This window comes from Danio rerio, chromosome 24, assembly GCF_049306965.1.
Source record: "Danio rerio strain Tuebingen ecotype United States chromosome 24, GRCz12tu, whole genome shotgun sequence".
Taxonomy (NCBI): Eukaryota; Metazoa; Chordata; class Actinopteri; order Cypriniformes; family Danionidae; genus Danio; species Danio rerio.
This window is the reverse complement of record NC_133199.1, coordinates 25,918,564-25,943,477: the sequence shown is the minus strand read 5'-3', so window position 1 is coordinate 25,943,477 and position 24,914 is coordinate 25,918,564. Positions and strand designations below refer to the sequence as shown.

The following is a 24,914-nucleotide window of genomic DNA, read 5'->3' as shown; positions in this document are numbered from 1 at the left end:
ATGTGTTGAGACAATCTGCTCTTCGTTAAACAGAAATTGGGGAAAAACAATAATTCAGGGGGGCTAATAATTCTGACTTCAACTGTAAATTGACTTTTGCAGCATAGGACGTGTTTCATTAACTGTTATTTGTATTATTAAGTGTTTAAATCCTTTATTCATGTTTTTAAAAGCATGAAAAAGAGAGTGTGTGTTCTATGCATGTGCTATGGATGTATGTCCCCACCAATGTCAAGAGCAAATCTACACCTTTGCACATTTTATTGACCCCAAACTTTGATAGTTTTTGTATAGTCTATTTTTAAATGTCAATAAATCTGCTTTGGTATTTATTTTGCCTGCCATTTACTTTAAATGTAAAGTAAAAGTAAAGTTTAGCCTTATTTTAAAGTGCATATCTCCATCACAGCCATATATATACTTAGGACCAATCAATTAGTGTGCAAGTTTATGTGTGCTATTTACCCCACTCTCCCTATATACAGTAGTTGGAAATACCGTTTGGACTTTCTTTTTTCCTGAATAGTAATTATTATACAACAAAGAAGTGATGAACTTAGTGCTTTAATTGTATAAATAATAATACTTAAATACATTTGTGGAAAATAGCAAATAGAACACTGATCTTTGATAACACTACCTCTTCTTCATTACTCCCTCTTTCACTACTTGCTGGTGATTTGTCCTTAGCATTTGTCTCTGAAATACAGGTTTGGCTACTGCCCAAAATACCATCAAGTCCTATAATCTTTAGAAAAATAGTTTAAAAATGAGGTAATACAAATCTTTCTTAAATACATTCATCTTGCTACTGTTAAATCTGAAACAACGCTAGTATTTTGACATTTCTACAAATCCTATTTTAAGGGTGAAAGCATACAGTAGCGTCTCATTTTAGTAGTGTACCCATGTTAGCTGATCTTGTTGGCGATATTCCTGATGTTCAAACACCTGCAAAGGGATTGAAGCCCTGACACACCAAAGCCCCGTCACTAATAGCACACTTCATGTGCACTTAGGGTAGACTTATAATGGGCACCATGTACATGAGTAGATTAAGTCCACAAGGCCATAGGCTGTCACCATTTGAGTTTTCTGTAACCTGCTTGTTATTCCCCTAAGCCAAACAGACAACAGTCATAATAGGATTACGTCACAAAAGAGTGGACTCATAAGAGGAAGACAACAACAGATGTGCGTGTCAAGTGCTTTCAAAATGAAAGAAGCAACTTGTGCTTGCTCACATTATCGAAATAAAAGTGAAATGGATAAAAGATAAAAATTGAAGATCTAATGTCATGTCAGGTCATCTTACTAAGCCTTTCAGTATGCAAATATATTATAATAACATGTCTGGAATGAAGAAAAAAGTGATCATCAACATTATTTGCAAATTTTTAAGGAACCGCTGTTCATAAACATGCAGTTCAGTTTTCAATTTCTCTTTTTAGTAATGAATATAGACTATTAATAGCAGCTTTCCATGATGGTCTGCACACTGTCTTCATAATGCATTTTTCATTAGTAGTACCTGTTGACATTCATGCACACGGTTTGCAGCCATATGTCCATTCACAGTATATTTTCAAACATTTATGTGCACAAAAAAGTACACGTTATGAAGAGTGAAGCCAAAAATTTGAATCGCCCCCCCAGTGTCTGGCTGCAGTAAGTCATAAACCTCGCCCCTTCTCTAAATCAAAATAGTTTTCAAATATGATCTTTCCAAAGACTGTAGCTGTGTCTCATTCCAAATGATGTATCCTTCGAAGGATGCATTCAAAGGGTGCTGCATCATAAAGTGATTTAAAAACATTTTTATGTGTATATGTACGAATAAAATAAAATATATTCCCAGCTTATGTAAACCTTGCTTTGCCTCCAGATTAGGCATGGGGTGGTATATGTTTTACACAGCGGATGCCCTTCCAGCTGCAACCCATCTCTGGGAAACATCCATACACACTCATACACTACGGACAATTTAGCCTACCCAATTCATCTAAACCGCATGTCTTTGGGCTGTGGGGGAAACGGGAACACCCAGAGGAAACCCATGCGAACACAGGGAAAATGTTCCAACTCCACACAGAAACGCCAACTGACCCAGCCGAGGCTCGAACCAGCGACCTTCTTGCTGTGAGGTGACAGCACTACCTACTGCGCCAACGCGTCGCTGCTCTGGGTTCAGAAAGTTCTTAAAATGTATTATTGTCCTACATTTTTAAAAGGAAATGAAGGTGTAGGGGATGTAGGTGGTTGTTAAATGCAGAACTTCTCGATAAAAGAGGTGAAAAACAATTGCAAGTTCTGAAAGAGATCCAAAAAAAGTAAGGAAAAATAACTCAAAAGTAATTCTTTTGCACAAAAAGTAACTAAGTAATGCAATTAGTTACTTTTTGGGGGAGAAACTCAATATTGTAATGCAGAATGAAAGTTCTGCAAAAGTAACTTTCCACAATACTGATGCTGGAACGGTATAACAGAAAATCTTTGTGGTTTAAAAACCTTGACTTTTCAACGGTTATCATCCCCTGCCTACTTCCGATCACTTTGGAAAAAAGTCATTACACATTTTATTACAGCTTATTAACAGCAGCTGTTATGGTTGCTAGGTGATGAGATCCGTCCTCTGTAGGCTAGATCAGTTCAGCTTGTGTGGACTTCGAAGGACTCACCTTTGAAGTCTGCATTCTGCAGAGGATGCAGCCTCTGAAATGAGACACAGCTTGTATCTATCATTTTTTTCTTGCTAATGTATAGTCCATTGTTTTTTAATGTCTATTTTTATAGTTACTTATTTCATGCGATTGCGATTTGGCTTGGGCTGGGCTATGACCACTGCTCCACTTTATGTTCATTACATCAAAGATTCAGGCTCCAAATGACATCATTGGTGTGATCAACATGCAAAACAACTATTTTGGTTTCACTTTTCTACAATGGAAGGAAGTGGAGCCAAATGACTCCTCTTTTTAGTGTAAAGTTTCACCCAGTTTGCAACTGAAAACAAGTGACGTCGCTAGTTTTCTGGTGTGTCAGGGCCCTTAAAAGAGCAGCTCCCTTTAAACCATTCAATTAACCCCATTTTAAAAAGGAGCTTAGAAGCCTTTAACTATCAAAAATATAATAAATAGGTAATAAAAATAAATCGCAATCTAACATAAGCATTTCAAGTATCAAATGGTGAGTAGTATATTTGCAAACACTTATTTCCTCTTGCCAGTGGTGAGCTGTCTTTTCGTTATGGCCTCCAGTCTTTTCCTTTCCGCCTCTTCTGCTTTCTTTCGCTCTTCTTTCAGTTCTTTGTATCTCCACTTGGGGATCTGAAGGAACTGTTCTTCTACACAGCTGCTTTTCCGCCGCACTCTCTCCGGCACATAGGTTGGAGTCGGAGCCTTGGTGATCCTCACTTTGGGCACCACCAGACCTGGTCTGACGCTGCTCCTCCTCAGCAGGTGTAATGGCAGTAGACTGGTCCTGCGGATGGTCAGTGTGGATGAATCCTCTGCTTGAGCATTAGGCTGTAAACTCGCTCGCCGATCTTTCGGTTTGGGCACCAGCAGGACGCGGGAGTTCTGAAAAAGACGTTTATAGTTCTCGATGCGTTCAGGTCCGAGTATTTTAAGCTGCTCAATGCGTCGCTTTTTTAATATCTCCTGAACAGCATAACGACGTTTGCCCACACATGGTGGGCTGCCAGGACACACCGTTCGACATGACGTCGCAATGAATGGACTGCCTAGCGCTGTGGTCATGCGTACCATGTGATCGAGAACACCGTCCTCTGAAGCCTCCGTGACGTTGCTGATGTCAAAGAAGTCGCGTAGTGTCTCTGAGATTTTTTGGATGCAGCCTTTGGGAGCCTGTGCTTTGGCCACCAGTGCGGGTAGAAGGGGCCATTCGGGTCGATAGCTGTCACAGAACTGATCTGCACATGGCTGATGCATGAGCCGCATAATGGTTAAGACGGTCTCGTGTCGGCTGGTGAAGATGGCCCACTCTCGAGCTGTGAACTTCCGCCCGTTGTCCCTTGCTTCCAAATCAGCCCCTGATAAAGAAAGTAAATGGCAAATAGTGAGACAAGACTATCTATCTATCTATCTATCTATCTATCTATCTATCTATCTATCTATCTATCTATCTATCTATCTATCTATCTATCTATCTATCTATCTATCTATCTATCTATCTATCATTCTATCTATTCGTCTGTCTGTCTGTCTGTCTGTCTGTCTATCTATCTATCTATCTAATCATCCATCCATCCATCATTCTATCTATTCGTCCGTCCGTCCGTCCGTCTGTCTGTCTGTCTATCTATCTATCTATCTATCTATCTATCTATCTATCCATCCATCCATCATTCTATCTATTCGTCCATCTGTCTGTCTGTCTGTCTGTCTGTCTTTCTATCTATCTATCTATCTATCTATCTATCTATCTATCTATCTATCTATCTATCTATCTATCTATCTATCTATCTATCTATCTATCTATCTATCTAATCATCCATCCATCATTCTATCTATTCGTCTGTCTGTCTGTCTGTCTCTATCTATCTATCTATCTATCTATCTATCTATCTATCTATCTATCTATCTATCTATCTATCTATCTATCTATCTATCTATCTGTCTGTCTGTCTGTCTGTCTGTCTGTCTGTCTGTCTGTCTGTCTGTCTGTCTGTCTGTCTGTCTGTCTGTCTGTCTGTCTATCTATCTATCTGTCTGTCTGTCTGTCCGTCTGTCTATCATTCCTTCTGTCTGTCTGTCATTCTATCATTCCTTCTATCTATCATTCCTTCTGTCTATCTACCTATCTATCTATCTATCTATCTATCTGTCTGTCTGTCTGTCTGTCTGTCTGTCTGTCTGTCTGTCTGTCTGTCTGTCTGTCTGTCTGTCCGTCCGTCCGTCCGTCCGTCCGTCCGTCCGTCCGTCCGTCTATGCACCCCTTTCCATTTAGCGAGTTTACAATGAAAACAAAAAAAACTGACTAAATATAGAAGTAAATTATTGCATTGCTGCAAGTTGTTATTCGCATAATATTAATAAAAAATAATAATAATAATTATTATTATTATTATTATAACAACAATAATACCAGAAAATAAATTATTATAATTATTATTATTAGCAGTATAAATTAAACAGCTCTCACTATATAAAGTTTATTAGTTCATTGCACTAAAAGCAGTACTCACAGATTGCTAAAAAAAATCGAATAAAAGAAACAATAAATAAAGGAAAAAACTATTGCAAATATACATAAATATTTACTGTTGAGGGCAAAATTATTAGCCCTCACAAAATATTTATTATTTTTCAAATGTTTCTCAAGTGATATTTAATGGAGCCCGGAAATATTTACAGTATTTCCTATAATATTTTTTCTTCTGGAGAAAGTCTTACTTGTTTTTTTTTTAACAATTTTAAGGTTAATATTATAAACAATTTGCATATTTCAATTTGCACTTTAAGCTGATTACTAGTTTCTTAACAAATTTCTAGTAAAGTATTATGTACTGTCATCCTGACAAAGCTAAAATAAATCAGTTGTTAGAGATAATTATTAAAACTATTAATCAACAAAGAATTACGAAACATTAAAACAGTAAATCTACGATATGACAATCATTGTTTTATACCCATATCTTCCACTTAAAGGAATAACAGCTGTTTCTATTGTTTCCCAGCAGTGTTGAGCAGTGGTGATCAGAGTCTGGAGTACCTGCCATCATCAGTGCTTTGACACACTCCACTCGACCCTGCATAGCAGCTTTCATCAGAGCGCTGAAACCATGGCAGTTCCTCTTCTCGATGTCAAGCCCAGGAAAATAGTTGAGTAGGTAGTTACAGATTGTGATGTGACCTGAAATTGTTTTGGCGAATAATGGAAATTTGTTCATCAACTTTTCTAGGGCACTTCGCAATTCAGCTCCAGTATTTTTTTTACGCTGAAACTGATACTTTAAGTAATCTAAATGTAAATATGTGCAGGTTTGGATTGAATTAAAGATGATTGAGTGTTCTTACCTGCCTGGGAAGCAGTGATGAGGGCTGTGTTGCCCTCGTTGTCTGACCAGTTCACATCCAGATGAGGACACTGGGAGAGAGCCATCACTACATCCACATAGCCTTGGTAGCACGCCACTATTAGTCCAGTCTGCAGGGTAAACACACACACACACAAGGCCTTACTGTCAAGAAGTTTCCAACCTAGACAGGAAAATTACGTGGAACTACAACTCGGTAAATCTGAACCAAAAAGTACACAGATTTCACTATTCAATTTGACTTTGATTTGTAAATATATCCGGTACAGTACAACCTAATTTCTCTTATACGTCTCTCTTAAAGGGATAGTTCATCCAAAAATAAACGTTTACTCACAATTTATTTATCTTCATTTGGTTTCAAACCTTTATGAGTTTCTTTGTTTTCTGTTTAACACAAGAGAGGATATTTTAAAGAATCTTGGAAACATGGAAGCCATTGACATCCATTTTAGGAGAAAAATACTATGAAAGTCCACAGCTACAATTTTCACTAGAACTTATTTTGTATTTAACAGAAGAAAGAAATTTAAAACAGGTTTGGAACAAGTGCAGGGTGATTAAATCATGACCAAATTGATAGGTGAACCATCTTTTAAATAATTTTTGATCTTAAATGCGTACATGCATACATCATTTGAGAAAATATATGTTAAATTGTGGGTGTTCATTAATTTAATCATATCAAGGTATACTTTAGATTAAAATTACAACAGTTTTAAGAAATTAATTTTCTTTCATTAACAATCAATTTATTCAACTTATTTATTTATTATATGTAATATAGTTATAATATGTTCATGGAAACAATCAACTGATGGAAATTGACTGGCTTGGAGGTAAAGTTAAAAGACATTATTTGAAGAGGAAGAGTTAAACATTTCACATGTTTGGCCATCTGTCATGTCTTATTTTATGATGCTGATAATTGAAATAAACAGAAAACATATGAATCATAAGCAAGTGTTAATTAACTTAATTATTTTTAATGCGGTGATTTTGAAAGAGAAGATAAAAGCTGAACTCTTTTAATTTATGTAAATTTAATTTAAGTAAAGTAATTTACTTTACTTTTCTGCAAATAAATTTTATTCCAGTCATGATTAATTACATGTTGTTGGACAGGTCCAAGACTTCTGAATACATATTTTACAGCAGTTTTTTGTTTTTTAGTAAATTACGAAGAGTAATAGATTGAAAAACATTTACCGTCTGTAGGCTAGGTCCCATCAACCTGTGGAACTATTTACGGTTGGATTTTTAAACCATAATATTTTAATCTAAACATAAATCAATCATGACAAACTATATATTATTTGAAAACTTAACATTTGGACATATCTGAACTGATTTTTGATAGAAATTACTGAGCAACAGCTATTTATTAATTTGCAACAAGGATACTGGTCAGTGTTGTAAAGCATTACTTTGCTACAGCAATCCACATGTAAAATTTGGTCTAGATATTTTTTAGAGACTAAATTTAACTCAATGACACCAAATGGCCCATACTACTTCAGAATGTCATGTCTACTTTACAAATATTGTCAAAAGGATTAAATAATACAGTTTTACTCAAAACATAGGGGTATTACTCAAAACATAGGGGGTGCCCATGTATGTTTACCAATGGAAACTGGAGGTCATCTTGTTGTCATGTCTGGTACTGCAACCAAACAAAATCTTACAAAAAGCTCTTTTTTTTTTAAGATATCAACTTTAAATTTGGAATATAATTTGGTTAGATATTTAGCTTTGAGTTTCTGTCCATTTTAAGCTAAAACATGTTTGTGATATACATATTTCATGCATTATATATTCATGTACACTCATCATTTTATAAAATTCATAAACATAAAGGCACATAACTTTTGTATGATTTAAGTTTTTGAACTTTTTTCTGACTTGTCTTCTTTGAAATTAGACTTTTAAAGCTTAAAACTTTGCACCAAATTGTTGAATATTGGCAATCATTTAAGGTGATCATGTGGTTCATGTTTGTGTTCAAAAAGTAAGTGGTTAAGGGGTTAAAGGAACGATTTTAGATTTCAATATCCATACTGACCAAATGAATACAAACTTTATTAACTTGATAACTGATGAAATAAAGCACCACAATCACTGATTTAGACAATAGTAAAGTTTCTGCTTTATGTCTGAGCTGGGGTGAATTTAGTACTTTAATCTGACCTAAAGTAACTAGGTAACAATTAGGTGATTTAGGTGATTTCACAGTGTTACTGGCAGAATGTTTCTTTTTTTTTTCTTTAGGGGAAGGTGGGGGGGGGTTACTGAAGGCCGTTGGCAGACCTGTTTCTCTTTTCACAGGCAGTGTGAGCAGTGTCAGTGTGGAGGGGAGTGTCAGCAGCCTCTTCACACTGAAGCACAGCTGGAGGTTTAGGACTATAAATAAACCCTGGACAAGCTCATTTTACACGGCTATGACAATAGGAAGAGATGCTTCCAGTTGATGCACATCAGCCAGGTGTGTGTCATGATGTCTCTAGTTAAATGTACACAAACAACTGTATGTAAGCAATCCATTAGGTTAATTCCTCTGAAAAGTGTAAACACTGTGGCTTTGTGGTGCTTATCAAACATGTCTCTGTTTGAGAATCTTAACACCTAACATTGAACCAGTGGTGTGATCTTGGGACAAGATTGTTAAGGAATAAACCAGATACGAGGAAAAGCTCTTTTGAAAAATTCTTTGGGTCTGGTTCACCGGTATTTCCAGGGATTGTTTGCGTTCATATGGATTGGGGAACTTCTCGCTTTCGTCTATCATGTTCTAACTATTTTGTAATAATAATATTGCTGTTAGTCAAATAACTTTGCCACTGTATCAAATTAGCAGTTTAATATATGTTTTTCAGTTTAAGGGTGCTTTCACACTTGGTTCAATTGCCTGAACCGTACCCAAGTTCATTTGTCCCCACTTGACTTTTTTCCTTCTGAACCCTGATAGGCTTGCATCATCAAAGAGCATAGTATCACCAAAAGGCTACACTCTGTTGCTATTTAAGAAACAGCCACTAGATGCTGATAGTGTCACGTGTTGGCCATTTTGGAATGAAAATTTCAATAGGAAAACAGCACAGATAACTAACTTTAGACAGAATCCATTAAAATATTGAGTTAAATATGAGTTAAAATGAGTACATCGCATTTAAAAGTAACATTTTAAAACATCTTAAAACATCATCCCAATGAAAACAAACAACTTCCAAAATGTTGACAAGACTAAGTTTTATACATCTGTTATTTAAAAAATCTGTTTTACATATGACATAAAAGTGGGGTTAACAAAATAACTTAATTACAATTTTTTGTTTTGTTTTGTTTTACTCAAATTAGGGTGAAGCAAAATGAGGAAACACAAAATGACTACACAACAAAAACTACATTATCTGGTAGGTTGTATGGCCTCATTGGGTGACAGCATTAATATCATGAATAAAAATACATATAATAATTAATAAATAAATAAATTTGGGGAAAGTAGCTTTTTAAATAAAAACTTTATTAGTCTTTTTAACAAACGCTGGAAAAAATACTATGTACTATTATAATATAATACTATATTAAAAAGTACTGTTAATCTGTTATTAACATTTCATTTTGAAAGTCATGTTAATTTAATTTAACATGTCTGTATTAATATGTCTTATCCCAGTGTGTAAACTATTCAATTAAAGTAATTTAAAGTAATTTCACCTAAAAGTGACAGTTTCAAGAAAACAAGTATGGTTAAAATATTAAACATTAAGTCTGTAAAATAAACTATTAAAAGTGCTGATAATCACCAGTCTATGATTGTAAGTGTTGTATTGTCGTCTATTAGGTTGTATTTCTGCTTTGAAGCACTTTTTAAATAAATAAATAAAAATAAATAAATGGAAAAAATTTGAGTTTTTTACCCAAACTTTTAAAAACAATATATTTTACAGCAGCAATCACAATACCGTCAAACAGAGAAACCGTGATATTTTTATCCAAGGTTATTATACCATCAAAATCTTATACTGGTCCATGCCTACTCGCATCCATCTGCTGCAAAAATAATATAAACGTTCAGAACTTAACTCGATGTACACAGAAGTTGTTTTTGGAGAAGACAAGCAGACATCACTGTGTTTGCACTGGGTCAGTCCTGCTTGTCACCGAGGTACAGTACTAGATACACACACAAATGAACAATATGAAAATGATAGTTTGTTGTACTGTTGGCTGAAAAATTACAGAATGAGCTAGTCATTTAAAACAAAGTCAGGCCAAAACTAAATTTAATAGCAAATTAAATTAAAGTTGCAGTATGTAAGTTTGACACCCAGGGGTTAAACTAGGTGTTGCAGTCCTGGATCAAAACAGCAAGTGCAGGTTGCCAGATTGACAACATCATTAGGAGCGTGCCTAACTATCAAGCCTAAAGGCTGATTTAAGTCTTGTTCAAAATGAAAGCAACGGCACACGATTGAGAGAATGTTTTCCAAATTAATAGAAATATATTCCATATTCTTGTCCTAGTCAACACCTGAAATTTATATTTTAAAAATAAGATTTATATTATTTGCTATTATTAACTCTGAATCTGCATCTTTTTTTCGAGATCCACTGGAGATCACGCTTCGGTCCTTGGCACATACTTTGAGAGCCTTCCTGACTGAATGAATGCATGAAATACAATGTTTTACACCTAGGCAACCTGGGGTCCTAAAATATAATTGGCTAAACTGGCATTGGGCGGGTTAAAGGGACCAAAACAAAGAGAAAGTCCTGCATGGAACGCACATGTTCAAAGCAGAATATCTGACTTCAGCATTATTTTTCAGATAAACATCACTGCTCACTTGGCATGTTTCTGTAAAATATGCCTTAGAAAAGTCAAAACTTACATACAGCAACTACAAAGAATCTGAAATGACTTGCCAAAGTGAACAACAGACAAAAAATCTGCCATTTAGTAACTTTTTTCATTTAAACTTTAATGTGCATTTTAGGATATTGTATAAAAAAAGTGCTGAATAGAAATGCCAACATGAGGATAAATAAACAAATGCACTAGAAAAACACTTTCACAGAATAAATCCTAGATGCACTTGTAGTAAGTTGTGTGGTTTTACCTCAGCACATAAAGTGATTGGATAACTGGACTAATTAGCGCACAGGTCACAGTAACATTGTCTTAAATGATCTACTAATATATTCTTTTTTTAAACATGACATTCATTGTTTTTTTGTGTAGCAATATACAACAATTTTAAAATGTAAACAAAGAGCTACAATAGTTTTCTCACTTGAGGGAAAATGTGAAGCAATGTGCATTGCAAAACATTTGATTATTTTATTAATAGTCCACCAGTTTCCCATGAAGTGATGATGATTTATTAGCAAATATTTTACAAATTAGCTTAACTATAGTGTAATTTGTACACTACTCATTTTTCTTAGTCTGCATTTTATGTCAAACAGTGTCAACTTGGTTTTAATACAAATGTAGACATGTGTTGGGGTAATCTGTGGCCTGGTTGATTCTTAAAATAGAAAGGATTAGTCTTGTGAGCCACTGAATGAAAGAGGGGTTACAGGATTTGTCCTCCAGTTCAGCTTTGACAATGAAGACAAAATATGGTATCTGTGATGCCTCTAATTAAAGCTTTTCATATCATATTTGTGGGTGTGGAATGCAAAGTATATTCTACTCCCAATGCATATTAAATGATCGTTTAGTCTTTTGAATACTTAGAGAGTTCTCTTTTCAGGATGATGAGTAATATGCTGTATGAGAGACACACACAAAAAAAGAAATACTGAAACAGAAGCTGGCCTAAAAAGCTGTGACTGGATCAAGCTGGCCTGGATTTGATAATATCATGTCAGTCTGGCTGTGAAACACTGGAGTCCCTGAAAGCAGGTCAGTGGGTAACACTCATCCACAGATGTTCAGTTTAGTCAATGACTAGATATTACATCAACGGCGAGCTCAAAGTGATTCTGACGCATTCATCAACTGGAAAGCCCTACCTGCACAGCGGTGTCTAAATTAAATGCCTTGATTCTGCCAGAGAGTTGTCAGTTATGCTGGCTAAATTTATTTCCCAAATAGTTTGATCAGTTATTGCAGTTTGATATAGATACAAAAGTAAAATCAGCCTTTTTCTTTTCTCCTGACACACATATTTGCTCTAAGCTCGACTCATCTCCTATAGCAATATCAGTTGCATGGTAAACAGGAAGTTAGGGGTCATGTGCATGTATGGGAGTAATGGAAAATACAGATGCACTTCAAAATACAGATGTTATGCATCCTGTAATGATATTAACATTTCACTCACAAGACGCCTTTAAAACACCAGCACTGACTAGATATTTTATTTTGCTTTAAAATGTAGGCTTGTCCTTATTATTCCATTAAAATGCATAGCATGTCATGCAACAGTTCATTCTGTTTGCAATTTTGTGGTTTAAATTTGTATTGCTTTGCTTGTGTTTGCAGCGTTTCATACCAGAACAATGTGTCTATAAGGCATTCCGGTTGACATTTTGCCTAGAGCAAGAGACTGAAATCTCTGAATAGTGCAACGCTGTTATGGTATGGTTGTTATTACCAGGTGGACTGGTCTAAGTACAGTATTTCAGAAACTGCTGATCTACTGGGATTTTCATGCTCAAATATCTTTAAGACTTACAAAACAGTCTGAAGTGAGCAGCAAAATGTCTTGTAAAAGCCAGAAATCAGAAGAAATATATGAGCATCACTGAATGCATAACACTAAAAACCTAGAAACAGCTGAGCTACAGCAGCAGTAGAGCACACCTGTGCCGCTTCTGTCATCTGAAAATAGGAAAATGAATTAGACAACAAAAGATTAATAAAGGTTGCCCGGTCAAATGATTTCTCAATTTTTGCAGTAAAATTTAAGTCCAATACCAGTTCTACCTCTAAGCCCTTCCCCTTACCCCTCTTTTGGGATAAGGGGTGTCCCAATTCTCTTTAGCTTGAAGGCGTAGGGCTAAGGGGTAGGGGTAGATACCTCTTTGCATAGAGATTTTTCAGGACCACACTCGAAACCAAGGGGTAAGAAAATTTCCCAGAATACAACAGCCACGATGGCTGTATAGCTGCACCCGGAAGTAAGGAGATCCACAAATTAGAATTTTTTTTGTCATTATTACAGATTTTTACAACAAACAAGCACATATTTAAATACATTCATAACTGCGTTCCTATTTTACCGGCATGCTTTGAAAAAAAAATTAGCTTTCTATAATTTATAATAATAACTTCTGTAAATCAGTCCCACAACATTCTGTCACTCGATGACACTCGAATACCCTGTCAATCATGTCTAGTCTCTGGGAATTATCTTTTTACAGTGTCTGCTATGATTTTAATGTTGTTTTTGGTGTGTTTACACAGATGAATATGGCCACTGTGTAAATGCACAGTACAGTTAAAATCTTATTGCCACATTATATCGTTATAATAATAATATACATAATATATGCCTTCAGTGATTTCCTGAAGATAAATAAAAAAATAATGCAACTGGAATAATTACAGCAGTCATGATCGTCACTCTCATATGGAGCAAGAGATGTGTGCAGGCGCTGTAGTGCTGTCCCATTTCATTCATTCATTCATTTTCTTGTCAGCTTAGTCCCTCTATCAATCCGGGGTCGCCACAGCGGAATGAACCGCCAACTTATCCAGCACATTTTTACGTAGCGGATGCCCTTCCAGCCACAACCCATTTCTGGGAAACATCCACACACATTCACTCACATACACAAACTCATACACTACAGACAATTTAGCCAACCCAATTCACCTGTACCGCATGTCTTTGGACTGTGAGGGAAACCTGAGCACCCGAAGGAAACCCATGCAAACGCAGGGGGAACATGCAAACTCCACACAGAAATGCCAACTGAGCCGTGGATCGAACCAGCGACCTTCTTGCTGTAAGGTGACAGCACTACCTACTGCTCCACTGCGTCGCTGCTGTCCCATTTCTAAGGGGATAAATTTTAAAGCCCTTCCCCTTCACACTCTGTTTTAAAGGCCAAGGGGTAGGGGTACAAAATAGTATTGGGATTGGGCCTGATGGTAGTGTCAGAATTTAGTATAAAGAGCATGAAATGAAACCATATGTACAGAATCCAAATGTACGGCTTAGTATCAGGCAGTTGGAGGTAGGGCTGCACAATATATCGCTTCAGCATCAATATTGCGATGTGATCGCAATGTTGAGTTTGTATTATAATTCATTATTTTCATGCGTTTTTAATGCCTGTAATTGTATAATAAATTTAAAAGCAATCAGGTATAAGAAATTGAACCATTTGTGATCTTAACTATAATTATTTTACTGATTTTTTTTTATTCTTATCATTTAGAATTTAGTATACAGAGGATGAAAGCATATACAGTGCTCAATTTGAGTACACCCCTCACAAATCTCCCATTTAAATAAATATTTTCTATAGGAAGCTGTTAAGTGAGCAATCCGTGTTATATTTGCTACAATGTTACATTTGCTGAACAATGATATATTTGCTAATCTAACAAAATAACATAATAACCATCCACAATTAGTGACTTTGGTAAATTAGTAAATGCATATGTTGGGAAAAATATGAAATATTTTAATATTTTAAATATTCAGGAGAAACAATAAATGTATAAATGTTTGTTGACATTTTATTCATTATTTTATTTATTTTTATTTTTCATGAATTTAAATGTATTAGCTTTCTATTTCCAAAGATGCTTGGTGACTAAAGTATTATTTTCATCAATATATCTGTTTACCAAAATACATTACCTATGTTCACTGAGAAATAGGTAAAAATATTCATTTTCAAAATGGGGTGTACTCACTTATGTTGAGCATTGTATAAAGGTGCAGCTTAGTATCAATAGTTCAGCCCATTGGAGGTGTATTTGTTGTGGGGGACATTTTCTTAACACACCTTGTGCCCAATAGTACCACTTTAACATTGTTATTGTTGTTTACTGTCTATGCCTTTATGACCACTGTGTACACATCTAATGCTGGCTTCTTCCCGTAGAACAAGCAAAACAAGTTCAAATCATCTCAAAACATGAACATAATTAGGTTACAAAATGAAAGAGATGTTCATGAAAGACATTTAGAGGTTTTTTTAATGTAAGTTGTAAAGTAAGTTGATAATATATACTATATAAGTAGAAATACTAAAAAATCTAAGCTCATTTGTAATTTTTTTTTAAAAACGTTGTCTCGTAATTTAAAAATTGTTATTAAATTAAATTACTCATGTGTAATGAATTACGGTTATAATAATTATATTAATCATCTAAAATAGTTGTGATAAATGATCCTCAATAAAATGAATGAAAAACGGGAGGAGTGTCTATATTGCATCAGAGATCACTTTGCTCAGTTGATTAGTTGAAAGCTCTGCATCTTAAGAAACCACAGCAACAAAGACAAGCTTGATGTGATTAAAGTCAAGCTGCCTTCATAGTAAACTGAAAATTAACTGGCTAACCAACTAAACTGGCTTCATGGTTGGGCTGCCTCATTATTTGAAAAATTGCAATCTCGATTCGACCCTACACACAATCTTAATTCTACTTTTCAATTCTGCTAATTCTATTTTCAAGGTCAGTATTCACCTTATTCTTCGCCGACGAGCGAGCACAGCCATTTGAATCTTTTTGGCATGAGACTTCCGGTCTCATTCACTTCCATTCATTTTTAGACATAAAAATGCTCGTTTCGCTGTTTGATGTTGCAAACCGATATTTCCTTGTTGTATTATTCTACTTGGTCTGTATAGTCATGCAAACATTTGTTTGTAGCGCAATTAGTTTGACCATTTTTTGCCGTTTATTATTCCTAGTCATTTTTCCCATAGGCGACTGAATCGGAAGTTCTAAGACAATCGCGAAAACAGGCGCACTTCGGCATTTTAGAATAAGGTCAATAGAAGGATAAAGACTAGATTGTATACGTGCTTGGCCGGAAGTGTGATATGCACATCAATATAGCAGCATTTTTTTATGACACTGTATAACAATAATTAATATTTTTACAGTACTGTGATGGTTGGGTTTAGAGTTGGGGTGGGGGTAGGCGTTAAAAAATACTATTTATTGGGTAATTTAATAGATAACAAATAATACTCAGTACAACTACTGTTTTTACATTACTGTGATGGTTGGATTAAGGGTTGGGGTGGGGTAGACTTCATTAAAATACAATAAATGGGAAATTTAATAAATAATATAAATAATTCCCATAACATCCGGCCGCAACCGATCGAGCAACAATGGTAGAGAAGTTTAAAGTCTTCACATTGTTTTATATACATTAATAAGCAACATGGACACTCCCAAGTAGTGTTAAAAGAGTCACATACTGTATTTATAAGGTATAATTCACCCCAAAATGCCATTTCTGTCTTCATGTAATGATGTATTTGCGGCTGCAAAATCACGCATGAGCTGACGCACTTTGTTTATTACAGAGAGGACGCCCACTAATGATGTCAACCTTAGTAAACAGAACCTCCATAGGCTGTGAATAACAGGTAATAAACTTGTAAGTAATATTCAGTTTGTTGCACAGAGTGATCGTTTGGGAGCCGGGAAGTATGATGTGCATGTATGTTTTTTTCTCAAAGTAATGGCAGCCATGACATGAGCGCAGTGAAAGTGAAACCAAAAGCGCGCACATCATTTTAATGATCATATCGCATTTTAGAGTTATGATTACAACAAGCATTTGATATGTTTTGACAAATGACAAGCATGTCTCAAGCAAAATAATTCAACTTGAGAATTATAAACAGTTATATTCTGATGTAAATTTCTGTAATTCACAATCATAAATCCTGTACAGCAGTTCCACAACATTCTGACTCTCGATGAAACTGAAGTACCCTGTCAGAAAAGTCTAGTGCCTGGGAATGAGCTTTTTACTGTGTCTGCTATAATGTTAATGTTGTTTTTGGTGTGTTTACATAGATGAATATGGCCACTGTGTTAAATGCACAGTATTAGGATATTATTGTCACATTAGATTGTTATGATAACATAATATATGTCTTCAGTGATCTCCTGAAGATAAATACCAAAAATAACATAACTGGAATAACTATAGCAGCTGCGATCGTCTGATCTCATATAAAGCAAGAGATCGCGATGACATATGATGACGTGTGCAGGTGTTCTAGTGCTGTCCCAATTTTTAGGAGTACATTTTGAAGCCCCTCCCCTTCACACTTGGTTTTAAGGGCCAAGGGAAAGGGAGAAGGGGAAGAGGTAGGGGTAAATAAAATTGGAATTGGGCCTTAAAGTCTATTCCAAGTCCACCATTCCATGTCTAAACAAAATTTTGCATTTTAACCAACATTAGATCTACACATAGACCTAATATTATTAGTGTTATTTTACCATATGTTTGAGAATTAACAATAATAAATAAAAAATAATAAATTAATCATAAATTAATAATAGCCTAAATTATCATATTAATCCTTATTTTACTTCGACAGAATCATGACTAAATCGTGATCTAGATTTAAAGCAAAAAAATAAATAAATAAATCGTGATTCTTATTTTAGCCAGAATTGTGCAGCCCTACTCAATGGTATAGGCACCAACACATTGTTAAACCCCCACACCATTATGAATTTTAAAAAACATATACACCTCTCTTTTTTGCCAAGTCATTCAGTGCAGGAAGGGAGGAATGCAATGCACACTGACTAATGACCTTATTTACAGCATGACTCCATGCAGAGATGGTCTCAGATGAACAGAGCACATGCTGGAACTATTAGTGGGGGAAATCCTGCGCCTGTTACTCTGAACTGTCCTGTATTGAAGAGTGATGAGAGCTCAGATAAGAGAAGAGCCCATAAGAAGTGAAACTCTTAAGTTCCTCAGGGCTCGTTCACCTTGAGCCCTGTCAGTAAGACTATGAGGAATGGATAAGCTATGCCTTCGTATCAGCTGGAGTGTGTTGACTTCACACATACTCTAATATCCAAACTTTTTAAGTTGTAATGTGATACATTCTGAAACATCCAGGCCTTAAGCGTTGGGCGGTGATGTCACTCGGGGACTAATTTTTGAGAGGAATGGACTAGGTTTGTATTATAAAAAAAAATTAGCAAAGGCTTTTTCTTGTTACAGCGCAACTCCATTATTAAACCCTCATGGCCATTTTTTACACATAACTCGTCATATCCACTTTGCACAACATGTGTTTTGCATTCAGTTTTATATAATGTAATTATCCCACAACACATGCTTTACAGTTTGCCAGAGGTAAACCTGAACTAAACTAACTGAACTTCTCACACTTGCAGACATTTTTAGTTCTTGATTATAAACACCTTCACACCACTATACATTTATAATGTGTTGAGTTTGATTTAATCAGTCTGATTTATCCTTAATACAAGATCTTGTGACAATCACATTTAAACTAGGTGAGTATGAAGTACTTTAAATTAGTATCTTGAGCTTTATACAGTTTTGGCAGACAGCAAAGCTCAAATAAAATCCAAATAAACAGCGTGGTCAGCTTTTTTTTTTGAGTACCTCAGATTTTTACCAATAACATATAAACAGTTAATTAATTGCCCATACTCTAAGACTGAAAAACAACTTGTTTTAAAAAAGTGAATACAAGAAATCCAAACATTTAACAAGGTTTATTTATTCATTCATTTTCCTTCGGCTTAGTCGCTTTATTAATCAGGGGTCGCCACAGTGGAATGAACCGCCAACTTATCCAGCATATGTTTTATGCAGTGGAAGCCCTTTCAGCTGCAAACTAGTACTGGGAAACTCTTGCATTCACACAGAGACACTACAGCCAATTTAGTTTACCCAATGCATCTATACCGCATGTCTTTGGACTGTGGGGGAAACCGGAGCACCCTGAGGAAACCCACGTGAACACAGGTAGAACATGCAAACTCCACACAGAAATGACCCAGCCGAAGCTCAAACCAGCAACCTACTTGCTGTGAGGTGACATCACTACCTACTGCGCCACCGCATCGCCCCTACAACAGCATCTCCAGCAGCTCTAGTTTTTGAAACTAATGAAGACAGCAGAAGTCAATGAATGACTATATCCAAAATATCTTAAATGTTTCTCAAAATAAAATATATTGTGTTTAAAGGCACAAAAAAAGCTTACGTTTTTTACCGAGACATTTAAAAAGAATAATTTTAGAGTAGTAATCACAATACTGGGATATTGTGAAACCGTGATATTCCAAGGTTATCATACCTATAGACCATTTTAGGGAATGCAAACAAAAACAATGGTCCCAGCGTATTTCCTGTTTTACATTTTTAATTTCTAAAGCTTCTGAGAATCTAAAAAGAGCCACATATTGACAAATAATGTTATGATAAACTGTAAAAGCAGTGGCGCAGTAGGATGATTCGGCGACATGGACATTCACATTGCATGACTTTACTATAGGGAGAATCGCCGACAACTTCGTCCAAACTACGTCTCACAGCCAAAAACACGTAGTATATCTTTTGTTATTAACCACATAATGAGAAAGAAGCTTTTAATGGGGTAGAACATGTACATGTTTGCTCACCTGGGTTTAAAGGGAATTAGCCATTTCTCCTCAACTTAAGTTGATAATAAACTAATTTCTTTCTGTATGAAACGTCAAACAGACACGGTTGCTCCTGAGTCCTGTCAAACCTCCACTAGTTTTTCCTCCATTTTGTGGGTCCAAATAAACCGAAAAAAAGCGCTTTTAACTTCTCCCCCAGCCTCCCGCTAGCCTGCAGCAGGTATACACACACACACACACAAGTGAAAGCTGCTCTCTCATTGGCTGTAGGCGATGGCTGATATTATTTTCAGTCAAAACTCAATTCACACGGCATGATTTGAATCGCCGACAGCTCCAGATATTCAGCACGCCAAATCCCTTACAGGCATCGGCAACTCATCTGCGATTCTCTCAGATCACGTCTTTGATTGTTCATACTGTGTGATTGTCACTCATGTGCACGAGCAGCGATTTGCCTGTGATTTCAGGCTTTTGTCGGCGATTTCTCAAAACCTGTCGGCGAACCAAAATCGGGGCTAAAATCACGCAGTCTGAACTAGGCATAAATTGTTCGTAGTGTATGAGTGTGTGTGTGAATGTGTGTGTGGATGTTTCCCAGAGATGGGTTGCGGCTGGAAGGGCATCCGCTGTTTAAAAACTTGCTGGATAAGTTGGCGGTTCCTTCCGCTGTGGTGACCCCGGATTAATAAAGGGACTAAGCCGACAAGAAAATGAATGAATGAATGAACTAATCCTAATGAGTACTGTGGACTTAATCCATTTGAGTAAATGAAGCAATTTGAGCACAGTAAAAGCTAATAAATGAAGAGAACTCAAACCAACCGAAGATTGTAAAACCCAATAAGTTATGGCAACTCAAACCGTTTGAGGAAACCGATTGATACAAACCATTTGAGTTCAAAAACTATATATATATATATATATATATATATATATATATATATATATATATATATATATATATATATATATATGAGCAATATCACACGAGTACCAGTGCGATACTCGGCCTGCGGCCTCGTGCCAACGCACGCCTCCCACCAGTGCCGATATACAGCCATATCGTACTGCTACGAGTGTGATATTGCATTTATACAACAGTTTGATGGCATAATTGTGTATATAAAAACAAAATCAAACATGGAGAGTCTCAAAAACCCTTTTGTATGAGGAATGCTGTAGGAGTTCTGATATTGCAGAATATCGCACGGCTATCAGCCAATCAGATTTGAGAACCAGACAGAACTGTTGTATAAATATATATATATATATTTATACAACAGTATAAATAGTATATAATATATATAATAGTATAAACAGTATATAATATATATAATAGTATATAATATATATAATAGTATAAACAGTATATTATATATATATATATATATATATATATATATATATATATATATACAATATATATATATATATATACATATATATATATATATATATATATATATATATATATATATATATATATATATATACAACATATATATATACAACATATATATATATATATACAACATATATATATACAACATATATATACAACATATATATACAACATATATATATATATATATATATATATATATATATATATATATATATATATATATATGAGTACTGTGAACTTACTCCATTTAAGTTGAAGTAATGAGGTGTTTAATTAACTCATTACCTTCAACACTGAGTTCAAAACTTTTTAAATTAGTAGAATTAACTTTCAGTAAATTTTTAGTTAACTACACATTTCATTTGATAAACGCTGACTGTTGGGCTTTACAGTGTAGCTTTTAACATTAAGATTTGATTGAATTGCATCAATACATTAATGAAATAGTTTGATAACAAGCAGGAGATGTTCAATGACATGACCACATTTAAATGGTATATAATCTTTTACTATAACTATTCATTGGTTCTAAGTACTTTATTCATTAATCAATTTGCACGTTTGACTTTTTATTGAGTCCTAAAAGATTCAATCTGACTCAAAAGACCTATGATTCAGTCAAGTTGATAAAAATCAATTTTACAGAAGTGTTTAAATGAATAGTTCAAATAAACAATAATTCTGAAATCACTTACACATCCTTAACATATTACAAACCTTTATGAGTTTCTTTCTTCTGTTAAACACAAAGGAAGAAATTCTGAAGAATGTTAGAAAAAACAGCCATTGGCTTACTTTTTTTCTATATGTATGTTAATGGCTGCTGGTTTCTTCAGAATATCTTGTTTTGTGTTCACTGAAGACATTCATAAAAGTTTTGTACACCTGACTGTGAGTAAATGGTGAGGAAATTAACATTTTGGTATGAACTGTCCATTTAAGATGCCAGAAAGATATTCATTCAAGAACGGCATAGTTTCAACACACATACTTTAAATGCTACATGTTTTGTTTGCTAAGTGTGGCATAGCCTATGTTTATTGCGACAACGTAACGATTTATTCGATGTGTGTTTGATGATGGTAAGACACTTACTCTTTTGTTTTTGTCCGTCTCCCGAACGTCCTCCTCTGTGACACCTTGTCTAATCATGAGTTTCACTATCAGCGCGTTGTTGCCGCAGCACGCTTGGAAAAAGGACAGCGGCGCGGGACTCTCCGGTGAAGGGGTTCTCTCAGAGTCAGCAAAGTCATCGTCCGGTGGATAAAACGAGTCGTCTGAGGCGATGCTCCTTGTGTCCGGCAGCTCCGAGAAGTCATCCAACTCCTCGAAGTCCTCATTGTTACCGTCAAACTCACAGGTACCGAGGAATTCATCATAATCGTCATTGCCCGTATGGTCAGGTGATTCCTCCACGATGGTGGGACAGATCTGGGCGCCTTTAGCATGTTTAAGTGGTTTAACTTTTCCTGGAGATGATCCTCCGCCATCCCTGCTGTCCGTTATCAGAACCATTTAACCCCTATAGGACACAATCCTCAGGTCATGCGGATCAAGCACCTCCCGGTCTCCTTCATCTGCATTTACGTGCGTTAAAAGCATAGATCCAAACGAGCAATGACACTATTCTTTAAAAATGTACATTTTCAAACTCCAAACTGAGGTTCAAATCTTCTCTTAGGTGTCTTCGACGTCATTTTGCTGCTCTCATGTAGTGCGCTGGTGTCCATGTAAGTTAAAATAACTTACCATAGTTTATATCAGCTCATTTTAATGTCTTTTTCTGTCTCAAAAGCGCGGTTGTCAATGTAGAGTTCCTCACAACACCAGCAGACGATCGAAAACACGTGTAGAAACCGAAAACAAATCCAAAAGACTATATTTGCCGGTCCCTGTAATTTGAAACAGTCTTCCGAATGTCGCAATTCGTTCCTCACACAAACTTTTCAAATATTCTGGGGTTTCCAGCAAACAGTTTTGATAGTGAGGCGCTGGACATGCCCTGCGGAAGATGAGCAGAGAAGCAGACGCGTGCGCTTCAAAACTCAGCCTCCATAATCCGATTAGATGCTCTCTCTCTCTCTCTCTCTCTCTCTCTCTCTCTCTCTCTCTCTCTCTCTCTCTCTCTCTCTCTCTAGTTTTGCTTTATGTGTCAATGTGGGTCATCGTAGCTAGCTTCATAAATAAACATGTAAAGCACATTTAATACTACTATTTAAAATAACCAAATCATTTTCTATTTCATTTCACATAACCTAACCAAAATTAAATAAACTGGTTAGTTAAGAATTTTGTAAAACATCTGCAGATTTATGCAGAATGATTTTTGGAGTGTCAAAACTAAAAACTTAATATATGAAATAAAAAATAATACCCTTTTAAACTTTTACTTTACAAACTATTGAAAATAAATCATATGAACATTTTCATATCAGTCAATAATATTATTGAAATGTATTTAAAAACAGATTAAATATAAATTTACACAATAACATAAATAGACTCAGTGATGGGCCAAAAATCTGCAGAAATCTTCGTTTTTAATTTAAAACAAGTTTTAACAGATTTCTAAAAAAATATAATTATAATGGTAGATGATAATAAATCAGTAATTATAAATATATTTTTAATTTTCCTTATTCTAAATTTACAAAACTGTAATATAAAACATTTTAAAGGCACATGTCTAAATAAGCACTTAAAACCGTAAAATACTATGGTAAGCAATTTGACAAAATGGTAGAAATCTTTACATCAAAAAGTGTGGTCATGATAACCATCCAACAAGCTAATCCAGCAAAAAATTAAGATGACACTAAAATGCAATATTTATACCTCATAATTAAATTAAAAAGAGGTAAATAACTGCAAAAAAAGGTTCTGTTGTTTTAAAAAAACAGCCCTTTCAATACGCTGATAATGTTAAAATAATGTTTAAAATAATGTTTTGTTAAAATAATGTTTAGTGTGTGTGTGTGTGTGTGTGCGCTTTGCTTTTGGTTTTTGACCTTATGTAAACTAGTTGTCATTTCAGGAAAGTACAAAGTTTAGTTCACAATCATCAAGGTTTTTTATTTTTTTATTTTAGTTTTTTTTCATCCAATGAGTAAAGTGGGGAAGCCCCTGTGACAATACCACACTCATTAATCATTTTTCCGACACCTGCATGTTTCTTTTTTTCTCTCTTTCACTTCTGTTAGGCATGACATCATCAGAAACAGTGGCCTTCAGATAGTTCGGAAAACCATGGCTTGAAAACAAGCTCAGTACTTTCAAATGAAAGATTCATCTCTTCTCACCTATTTTTAGGAAAGTCCCACCACAAACACCTCTAAGCCATGCATTTTTGCTAATAAGTGTGATCTATTACAAGCTCAAGCCTACACTCCCATTTCCTCGAGTTCTAAGATAAGTGGCATAATTGCTGTGACTAATTAGTGAGCCGTTTAGCCCTGAACAGCTGGGAGCGCGGGCTTCGTCTCCTTCACTTGCAGCTGTGATTTTATCAGTCAAACATACGTACAGCACAGCAGTCCACACTGCTTTGTGTGCTTGCGTTCGACCGTTAAACATCTGTGAAAGGGGAAGTACTGTAGTTTTTGTAAACAACCAAAGTGTTCAGCCAAAAAGAGTCATTATTTAACTGCCATACAGTATGACTGTTGCTTTTACGGTCAGTGACAGACTGGTAATCACAAAGAATATTACGCTCCACTCTTTTAAAAAAAAAAAGGTTATTTATTGATTTCTTTAACCATTAAACGTAACAAATATGGAAAGTTTTCATTTCATGTTGATTTTGTGAAAAAAAAGTTCTTATTATTATTATTTAAAAAAAA

At 35.3% G+C, this 24,914-nt stretch overlaps 1 protein-coding gene and 1 long non-coding RNA gene across 4 annotated transcripts; one reads left to right on the top strand and one right to left on the bottom strand.

The window, feature by feature from the left end:
• Nucleotides 1-548: 548 nt before the first annotated feature.
• ankrd33ba (ankyrin repeat domain 33ba) lies at nucleotides 549-23,136 on the bottom strand. Of its 2 annotated transcripts, none has more exons than XM_691590.9 (4): nucleotides 22,171-23,136; nucleotides 6,039-6,168; nucleotides 5,734-5,874; nucleotides 549-4,051 (listed from the first exon to the last, which is right to left on the bottom strand). In XM_691590.9, exons 1-4 carry the CDS (start codon nucleotides 22,588-22,590, stop codon nucleotides 3,210-3,212), a joined length of 1,533 nt encoding a protein of 510 aa, XP_696682.1. In that variant the 5' UTR covers nucleotides 22,591-23,136; the 3' UTR covers nucleotides 549-3,209. The 2 variants fall into 2 exon arrangements, with proteins under 2 accessions (XP_696682.1, XP_073796781.1); XM_073940680.1 differs by having other exon boundaries at nucleotides 6,043-6,168.
• On the top strand, nucleotides 6,003-17,638 carry LOC141380682 (uncharacterized). 2 transcript variants are annotated; one of them, XR_012399332.1, is made up of 5 exons: nucleotides 6,003-6,175; nucleotides 8,387-8,543; nucleotides 9,416-9,471; nucleotides 11,821-11,972; nucleotides 16,577-17,638. It is a non-coding gene; the product is annotated as an uncharacterized lncRNA (long non-coding RNA). The 2 variants fall into 2 exon arrangements; XR_012399331.1 differs by lacking the exons at nucleotides 9,416-9,471; nucleotides 16,577-17,638 and having other exon boundaries at nucleotides 11,821-13,306.
• Nucleotides 23,137-24,914: the final 1,778 nt, after the last annotated feature.